Below are 10,771 nucleotides of genomic sequence, written 5' to 3'. Positions count from 1 at the left end.
AGTGGGCTTTGTGGTGAACAAACCGTGCGCATGTGTTCTCTCGGGTTTCTTTCATTTTCTTCATTCCACCATTTCACGCATTCTCATCATCATCATCATCTTTAGGTTACACGGCATAAGTGTGGGACGTAAGACTAAGAGATTTAATTCATTTTCATCCACTCCAGCAATTTTAAAATTACATGGATCAATTAAGATTGTTAATCTCACCTTGTAGCAAATAATAAATTGACAACAAAATTCATTCTTCCCTTTAAAAATCGTTAATATCTTGTGAATAAATTAATCAAACTTAGAAAAATAAATAACATTCTAATAAAAAAATAAACCTAAACTCTTTCCATTGTATTAGACATTATCATCATGAGAAAAATAGTGTTTCTGCAAATATAAATAAAACACGTTACTGATTTTCATATAAAGATTTACTGTAACATTGATTAATACTACAACTCTTTTTTCAATTTTGTTCTATTAAGTTTCGCGTGCTTTTTATTTATTCGTCTCCTGTCTCGTCTAAATGGATTCTTTAATCGTCCCTTCTTCACCTTCATTCCTCGAACCGCGTCCTTTTCTTCTTTCTGAAAAGAGAAAGAAAATTTGCTGGATAAATATATAACAGTCCTTTATACATGCAAAAACATTTGCATCAATTATGCCTTCATCTATACGAATAAAAGTGAATGATAGGATCACAGCTGAGCAGATTGACGTGAATTTTTGAACATACCATAGTATCTAGCTCGAACTGTGTTTATATCATGTCACTTCGGTTAAAATACATGCAGTGAGGAAAGTGTGGAAGTTTAAGATTATTCCAAAAACAGGATATTTCAATCGTCCCGGGGTTTCGAAATTTAGATTCTGTGTTATGCCAACGAAGAAACGAACGAACGAAGAAAACCCAAGCATGTTATATCTCGCCACAAACAGCGGAAGAAAAGTAAATTATACGGAAGAAGTTGCACAAGGAAAACAGTGCCAGCAATCAGGGGAAAACAAACACACAGATTGATCTAAGTGCATTTCCTTTGAGGGAAGGAGGGGGGGGGGTAATTTCTAGTACAGAATAACTGCTTCTCCGTACGAAATAATTTTTGAACACAGGTCGAGCTGGGTTTTTACCATTCCATTTTGACTGAAATACTCTAGTACTAAATTTCGATATACGTTTAAAAAGAAAAGTATCTAATCGTCAGCCCATAAAGTGATCAATCGTTTATACAAAGTAAACTGACATATGAACCTCATTAAAGACGCGCGTTACAATAAATTCCATAACATGAACAACCATGCATTAAATCTATTTTCTTATATATTTATCACTGGAAGATAATGCAAAATTTTTTAAAAAATCAGCAAATAACTCATTTGTGCCATACTACTACCGCTGCTCAGGAATCATTTAAATTCCAATGTGGAGACATAAACGTTAAATAATAGGGGCACGGAGACTCAATGCTAGAGCGTTCACTTCTGGTGCAAGGACTCTCTGGTTCGATCCTAGGCCATATGTTTTTGGTGGACAAAATCATGTCTGTGGATTTTTTCCGGGACCTGTTTTCTCAGAGGTTTTTACATCACTATTTCATTCATTATCATCATTAGCCTCTGTGTATAATCGTGTGACATCAAACTTTAAAAAATAAATAAAAAGTATCAAATTTTGCATATGCCGAATATATGTACTTAGAAATAATGAGACTTAGATTTAATATATCTTACAACACTCAAGTTCAATGAAGAAAACCGCAGTTTTTTTTTTTATTCTTAAATCTCTTTTCTTTGTTCCTTAAGAAAACACACATCACAAAAAATTATTTTCTAGCTGAAATTAGGGATGTACCGATATATCAGTATCGGTGATATCGACCACTTTTGGGAGTATCGGTATCGGCAAATGAACACCGATATTTACCGATACCTTTTTCGAGCTATTTTCAATTTGTTTAATATTAACAGTGACACTTATATTTCATCGGTTTCTTTTAGACTTAAAGTTGATCTAAATTTTTGTCAATTGTACAATCGATTTCTTTATGTATGTGTACGCCTTTGATTTGCACTACTCGTACTTGACTGATATTTTTAGTCCCTCGAAGCCAAAATAGTGGGGAAGAAAAATCAAAGGTCTTCAGTCAGGATCATAGGCACTCAAAGAATATTTTCTAGGGGGGCCCATCTCTAAGGTTGGTATATTACGTCTGGTATTTAATATACGTGGTTTGCTATATTACGTATACATTTTCGTGAGCCAGGGGGTGTTCACCCTGCCCTCCCAGTTCGGGCGCCCATGGTCAGGATAGCAGACCCGTAATTTGAATCCCAAACGAGACAGAGGTTTCGATTCAGAAGAAAATGTTATGGAAGAAACCCACAAGAGGCTCACTTTGTTATTATTTTCTCCTACTTACAGGTTAAAAACAATTAGTTTTAAAGTTAATAAATAGTTTTATCGTTTTCGTCTTTGTTTAAATAACCCTCTTATATTTTATGGTACACACAGCAACACCTGGTTCAGCATGCATAATTTTGTAAACAATAAAAATTTGTAACGGTAGTATCCATTTACATTATATGTATGTAAAAGAGACTAGTAAATATACGTCTAAAAAGTTTATTCTTTCATTTTCTTCCAACTCCATGTCCAAACTTATGCCTTTTTCTTTATCTTCCACACTATCTTTGAAGTTCTCTAATTGTCTCCTAGTCCCTTTCCACAATGTATAACAATGGCAATATGTATGTCTGTATTTTCGTTTATTTTCGATAGTGTCTGAAGAAGGATATGCTAGATATCCGAAACAGTTACAAATTATAATTTAAAATAAAGTGGGTTTTAAGCTTTGGTCAGTGTCTCTTTTGTTAAAATAATCAATCCAAAGCCATGAATAGTCTTACTAGTAAATACAATGTAACTATCAAAGTACACTCATGTCCAAAATTATTGTCGCATATCTATAACTGTCTTCTTGTATGAATATAATTTGATAATGATTTTGCAGGGTACTTTTAATACTGATATTATGTGTATAATTGGGAAATGTATATTTGTGGTAAATCTCATAGGACAAGAATTATAAATATGAAAATTAGAATGAGTAAAACAAAATGTTGCTGAATGGAGAAGAAAGTTTTATTTTTGTTTTATTGTTCTTATTTACTGCTCTTTTGACATGAAATTTGCCACGTACATGTCTTTGCCGATTATACACATACTAACATTGTAAGAAATACCGGGCGAATTTGTTATCAAATTATATTCTTCCAACAACATATTTATAGACCACGCGACAATAATTTTGGACATGAGTGTACATTATCACTCTAAATATCAATCACTGACTCTTAGAATTAAATTTACACTATATAAGTATTTGCTGCTTTTTAGTATATTTTATGTGACGGATTAAATTTAGAGGAAATATATTTTTTGTGTGGAACGTAATATGAAATTCTCCTTTTTGTCTTTGTATCTCAAATTTTGGCCTTATATCTAATATACCTTATTATGTGCCCGAAAGTATCGGTATCTGCAGTGTCGGCCTCTTCAGTATCGGTATATCCCTAGCTGAAATACCCGTTCTTCTAGGTTTATGCAATATATTGTATTTGAAAGTAAACAAATGAGTGAAATAAACAAAAAGGAAGAGCAATCCCTTCAGCGTTGCCCCTATCAATATGAGTTAAATGCACTCACTGAAAAAAAAAAAAAAAAAAAGTAGTCCAATTCAACTGCAGTTCGGTATATGTGTAGAGCTATAAAGGGTATGTAAACGATTAGAGTTCCACCAGAGAACAGTAATGTTAATAGTACGGAATTCAGTCCTGGTCGTATAACTCAGATTAAACTCGGTCGTTAGAGAGTGAATCAGCACAGTGCAGGAATGTCAAGAAACCCCTACAATGCCTAGTTGCCGCATTAGACAGCATTTAATGGTGTTTCCGTTATTTTACGTAGACATTCCTTGTGTTGCTGGATAAGATTGTCACCCAACAGCTAAAGTTTCGCAAATTGTGTGCATCATGAGTTCCGTGTCAAGCCTTTGCTTTCCCCTTCTTTTTGAGTTACCATCAGAAAGGTGACAAGTTCTTCCATCGCATCACCAACGTGGACGGAAACATGAGTCTTCTACTTGACCTTGCCCAACAGCTTTGACCTCCCGCCCAGTAACTTTCACCCACTCCTCCACCTAAAGCGATTTCTGGCTGGACAAAGTTTCAGACGATCGTGACACCATGGTTCCAATCCTTGGCGGCATAGACACTCAAAACCTAGTGTCTCGTTACGTCAACAAGGATAGTGCATACGTTGAAAAGCATGTTATGGATCACTAATTCCCCAGTAATAAAATCATTTTCTTGTATTTTTTTAAAAATTATTTTACAATCCACTGGGACTTACTTTCTTGATACCCTCGTAAATTTATACGGCTTCAAATAAGAATCATTGTATTTTGCAGTAAGTTTATACTGTAGCTGTTTTATGTAACAAAATGTTTTTAACCTAACCCTTTTATGTTCATTGATAACAGCTGTAAGGTCGTAACAATCTCCCTTATTTTTATATATCGTTGCTGTGCTTCGAAAAACCGCTATGTGACATTTTTGTCGAAAATGAGTTATGCCGTGCCAATAAACCTCAAAGCTGCCAGGCAGTGTCCCTTATAATGTGATAAGTGAATATTCAATTGTTTCGCCACAACAATGAAAAAAATAATTGATAGGCTTCAAGTTCTAAACACGTAAGTATTGATTCTCTATGTGCTTATAAAGGCGCAAAAGATAAACCGGCATGCGCTACGTAAACACAAAATAGTAATATAATATTGTTGAAGCAAGCTACAAAGATGTCCAGAACATAATATATGAAGAACCAATTTATTATATTCTTAAGTGTTTCCGTCTATGCGCAGCGACGATATATATATCTATATATGGTGAGGAAAGTCAAAGATTTTGGGAGGTGATAGGGGAGGTCATTCTAAGGAAAAATGCTTATGTGAACATAGGGTCTACTCCCCCTCGTTCCGGAGATAGGGGTGGGATAACTTTTTATTTCTTGCACTTGCCGATTTTCGTTTGAAACATTCTAGCACGCCCTGTAGTTGGGATTATGTTACATATTATACCTCGTTTGAAAGCTAATGAAACAGGCTTGCAGATGGTGCACAAACTGTCTCAGTATTGCATACAAGAAGGGAGTAATGGAGGAAAATTTTTCGAATTTCCCTATAAAATCCCCATTTTTAAACAATTTTGAACTGTTCTTGGGTGGAAACACTGTCGCTAGAGGAACAGTGTCTGATTAGGCGAAAATGATATTAAAGATCCAGGTGAGGTATCAAGCTTTTAGCTTCATTAGAAGCCCTTAAAAAAAAAAAAAAAGCATTCTTCCTAACTCCTTACTCTAATAATATAACAATGTTCCAACTTTCCATAGATGACAATGGTTACGAATATTAATAATGGAATGCTTTTATGCACAATCGGAAATACAATACTATTCCCTAGCCTACGAGAGCTCTACATTTCTATGTGGGAACACTAATTACAGTTCTGAATAACAGATGGCAGTGAAACTTGAATTAAAGTTTTCATACAACATAATATACCAAAATATCCATTGAAGTAGGGTTGTCAAAATCATAAATAATTACTTCTAATACATAAATAATAGTTACTTCTAATGCATACAGATATAGACGTAACCCTACAATTTCAGTTTTCAACGTAATTATTTTGCGCGTGCAGCAGTGTTCAATGATATCATCATCTCCTCAATGCACTTTGCACTGCGCGTCAGTACATGCAGTGTTGCCCGATGGTATTGAATGCCTCTACAATGATCTGAATAAACTCTTCTCGTGAGTTTGCCTTCGTCTGTATACAACGTCCTTCAAACACCCCCGCAAGCAAAAATCCAAAGGTGTAAGATCCGGGGAGCGGGGTGGGCCAGTGAATAATCGACCTCCATCCACCGATGAGGAAACTTTAATTCAAGTTTCACTACCATCTGTTGTTCAGAACTGTAATTAGTGTTCCCACATAGAAATGTAGAGCTCTCGAATGTTAGGGAATAGTATTGTACTTCCAATTATGCATAAAACATTCATTTATTAATATTCGTTATCATTGTCATCTACGGAAAGTTGGAATATTGTTATGTTATTAGAGTAAGGAGTCAGGAAGAATGCTTTTTGTTACGGCTTCTAATGAGGCTAAATACTTGACACCTCACCTGGATCTTTGGTATACAGTATCATTTTTGCCTAATCAGATACTGTTCCTATAGCGACAGTGTTTCCACTCAAGAACAGTACAAAATTGTTTAAAAATGGGAATTTTATAGGGAAATTCAAAAAATTTCCCTCCGTTACCTCCCTCTTGTATGTAATACTGAAACAATTTGTATATCATCTGTAAGCCTGTTTCATTAGTTTTCAAACGAGGTATAATATGTAACATAACCCCAACTACAGGGTGTGCTAGAATGTTTCAAACGAAAATCGGCAAGTGCAAGAGGTAAAAAAGTTACCCCACCTCTATCTCCGGAACGATGGGGAATAGACCCTATGTTCACATAAGCATTTTTGCTTAGAATTACTTCTCCTATCACCTCCCAAAATCTTTGACTTTCCTCACCGGACACCCTATATATATATATATATATATAATTAGCACCCTATTCCCTTCCCTTCTGGCACTTATTAACTTTCTGGGCAGAAAGGTATGCTGTTATATACATTGATCAATTGAAAATGATCGAATGAATCCAATAAAATTAGTGGAAGGAAACGGAAGATTTTCAAAGGCAATCCACGGAGACAATGTTGTCCACCACACTCACATCGCCTAAGATCAAATCACATCATGATTTACGAGATTCAGACTGTACAAGTAAACCATTTAGAAACAATCTGAGTGGTCAAAATGGTCAATGGTTACAAAAATATTGGCATACCAAATAATTAAATATTGTTAAAAATCGCATTTTCAGCTTTTCTTTAAGTATTTTAAAATATACGTCTTTCCTCCCGGTTAAAAAAAAAAAGAAAAAAGCGAACATACATTTATTTTATCCTTAAGAGCTTCCAAGGCGTCCATGTATGCTTTCTCCAGGGGCTCCAATTCATCCTCTTCTATCTCTAGTTGTTTTATTGCATCTTTTCCTGCTGCCTTCAGCATTTCATGGAAATGTTCACACTTAAAAAGAATTAAAAAATAAATAATAAGTAAATAATGTAATCAACAGTAATAATGTACAGAAGTGAATAAATATATACTTGGTGATAGTGTTGTCACACAGAAGCAAAGTCAACGAAGAAAGACGTAGATGGAAAGCGCGAGAAACCTTTTATCGTAGCGACTACTATCGAAAACATTAAACGTAAACATTGATGAAATAAAATTTCTTTTTCCTATTGTATAGTATGGATAAACTTATCGATGAGAATAACAAGGGTTAGGAGTTTTTCGAAAATAATGTAAAGGTTATTTTTTAAGTAAAATCACCATTTGAAATTTCGCGTGCCCTTGTGAAAGAGTGCATTAATAATTAAAGAAATATAGATGGTTAATAGAGCGGCTGTTACGACTGTTGATCACCTATTTGTGCAGATTTCAGCCATCCCTTTGGTATAACTGATTATCATTTGCATTCACAGCGTCAGTCTGTACGCTTCGTAGTAAGAAGTTGGAATGTTTAAAAAAAATCAACGGCTTATCGACTGTAAAATACGCTCATCCGGTTTCTAATATCAAGAACCACAACTGCTGTGAATATTCGTCGTTGTATGGTGATAATGCAATAAGTAATACTAAAGTGGGAAAATGAGCCAGATTGTTCAAGGAATATCGTGAAAACGTCCACGACGAATCAGGACTGGGATGGAAGTCCATTATCCATCATATAGCCCAGATCTTGGGCCTAGCGACTACCACTTTTTCTGTCGTCTCAGGACCTTCCTACGCGGCAAATGTTTAGACACGGATGAAGAAGTAAAAACGACCATGAATAACTGGTGGCAGAGTTTTATGAGAAGGCTATCATAAAACTTACGAGAAATGTTTTAAGCTGGCAAGGAAATTAAGTAGGAAAATGGAGAATGACATGTAACTTCAGAAAATTAATGTTATTTTTTAGAATAATATTTATTTATTTCCTTTTAACTGGAAAACGAACCTTAGTTAAAAATAACCCTCGTATCTTAAAATAACTTTTTGATGCACAAGCGATCAAATAGATGAAGGGACACAAGTCGGGACTTTACACCAACTACCGCAAGCACCGAATATTATACAGACGAGATCCAAACATAATGCTCGCTTGGAAAATTCACGCTGAGTGTATAGGATTATGTTCGAAAACATCTAGGGACTAATGTTTTCCTATTGCGGAAAAAATAGTCCTTCATTGATATTTTTTAAAGCAAATATTTATTGTAAGTACACACTGGATTTATACCTAATTAACTTTCTCTTCATTTATTTTTTTAATGATATAAATTAACGTTTAACAAGTTTGTTATTTTTTTAAAGCTTCCGACATAAGCCTACGAGAGCTTATACGTTTACTCCAGGTGTGTGTATGTGATATTTGATTTCTCGGTAGCACTGGCTAGATCTGATCTGAACCAAATTAAGGACAAGTAGCCCATGGCCAAATGAATAAAAAAAAAAATGCTATATTTAGATATCGGGCTCGGCTCACCTTGTATATGGTACTTTACTTCTTCGTAACTAATGGCCGGATCTGAACGAAATTTGGTAGGCATGTAGCCCACCCCTTAGGAAATAAAGATCGCTATATTAGGTGTCCAAGTTTGGCCACAGACAGGCTTGGCTCGACAACAGAGGTTGTGTTCCACAACTTTGCACGCTGAGAGCTTCTGAGTTTGGTTCACTTTGGCTAGTTGTTTTAAATAGCAATTAGTAAAATGTTTGCAAACACTCAGATGGCTCACAGCTCGGAAACCAAAGATCCACATACCATACTATTTCATACGTGCACTAAGCTTATTAAGGTCTATCATCACGTCAAGTTTGGTAAAGATCGGATGAATTAGCACATGATAGAAACTATCCTTTGATTGATTTCTTTTTAAGGAAAATGTCATGAAAGACAAAAAGGCTTTTTGATACACCAAGAATAAGGTGGGAAGATAATATAAAACATATATGCAGGCTGTCTCACAAGTCCTGTGACATAGGGTAACTCTGTTATTATCAGAGTTACAACAAAATGTAAAACAGGAAACCGTCTCCAAATATGATGTTTTCAATCTAAAGTAAAGGATTTTTTTTTTTTTTTTTTTTTTTTTTTTTAATCGGACGAGCCGTTTACACTCTTTATGCACCGAATGTCAAATGAAAATGTAACTTTGTTATTTACCGGACCTAGAACATAAGTGAATGAAATTACTGTTTTTACGCTAACGTAAGAGTATGGTGAATGAGGGGATGTTTGAAATGGGGGCTGGCCATCGACACGTTAGCGTAAAAGGCAGTAACTTCATTCACTTATGTTCTAGGTCCATGACAAGGTTGCATTTTCATTTAAAATTTGGCGCATAAAGAGTGTACAGCCCAAACGGCTCGACCGATTTAAAAATTCCTTCATTTTAGATTAAAACATCACGTTTGGAGATGGCTTTTCCTGTTACATTTTGTTGTAGCTCTGATAATTACAGAGTTATTGAGACACCCTACCTATATATATATACGAGGAGAGAAGACGATAATATTTACCTCTTCCTGGAGTAATAGTGTTACTGCCGTCCCCTTCTTTCCAGCTCTTGCAGTTCTACCAATTCTATGAATGTATGTCTTGATATACATTGGACAATCGTAAGATACAACATATTTGACTCCTGGAATATCCATCCCACGCGCCAACGCATCGGAACTAACAATGCTGAAACAAAATGAAAATAAATTAAATTAAATTCTTACAGAAATACTCGAAGGGAAAAGTTATCAGGCAAAATCTTTCGCCATCTTCCAGATTTCTTGATGCTACGAAACGACTCTCTTCTTCCTTCACTACATCTTCCGAATCACCAAATTACACCGTACAAGTTGAAAAAAAAAAAAAAAAAAAAAAAAAAAAAAAAAAAAAAAAAAACTAGTTTACATGAAATTCACTATTTATAGTTTGGAAGTGCATCCGCAAGTAAAGTTAGTTAACAAAGTTTCTCAAAAAACTAGTACAAAATAGATTAGTACTTCATGTTCATTATTATACAACAAACACTACCAATATGCAATATACACAAAAATAGCAAAATCAAATTAGGAAAAAAAATTGTAAACATTTATCATCTTGTAAAGTTAAGCGCCTCAAGAGCAATCTTATCAAAAGCTCAAAGGTACTAAATTTTGCTCTTCTAAATTTTTATAGCTTTCAAAATATGATAATAATATTGAGCAGTGTCGAATTTTCGTTAACAACTGACAGCATTTTCAAGATCAAGATAAGGAACTGTAATTAGGTCGAGATGAGATGTTTTTAAGTGTAAATATTTAATTTTCATACTCCTATTGTTTGTGGTGGACAATATCGCGTTCGAGGATTTTCTTGGGATACTTCCGTTTCCTCCCGTATTTTCATTTCACCAATTATTCCATCATTACTTAGCCTAAAGGGCATAATCATAGGACGTTAAATTTAACGTCTTTATTTCATCACTGTCAGCATCTCCCATTCTCCTATCTCAACCTAAATGCAGTTCCTTATGTTGATCTTGAAAATGCTGACAGTTGTCAGCGA

At 34.8% G+C, this 10,771-nt stretch overlaps 1 protein-coding gene across 1 annotated transcript in view; it reads right to left on the bottom strand.

Annotated features, from left to right (window-relative positions):
* Window positions 1–407: 407 nt before the first annotated feature.
* Window positions 408–10,771, bottom strand: part of Dbp73D (putative ATP-dependent RNA helicase Dbp73D) — a 39,797-nt gene continuing 29,433 nt past the window's right edge. Inside the window, exons 9-11 of the mRNA XM_081742371.1 lie at window positions 9,751–9,916; window positions 7,072–7,206; window positions 408–581 (exon numbers count right to left, since the gene is read on the bottom strand). Of these exons, the coding sequence (XP_081598497.1) occupies window positions 447–581; window positions 7,072–7,206; window positions 9,751–9,916 (436 nt within the window). The 3' untranslated portion in view covers window positions 408–446. The remainder of the gene's footprint in view (window positions 582–7,071; window positions 7,207–9,750; window positions 9,917–10,771) is intronic.

This window comes from Thermobia domestica, chromosome 16 (assembly GCF_964235325.1).
Source record: "Thermobia domestica chromosome 16, izTheDome1.hap1.1, whole genome shotgun sequence".
NCBI lineage: Eukaryota > Metazoa > Arthropoda > Insecta > Zygentoma > Lepismatidae > Thermobia > Thermobia domestica.
This window is presented reverse-complemented; position numbering and strand designations above follow the sequence as displayed.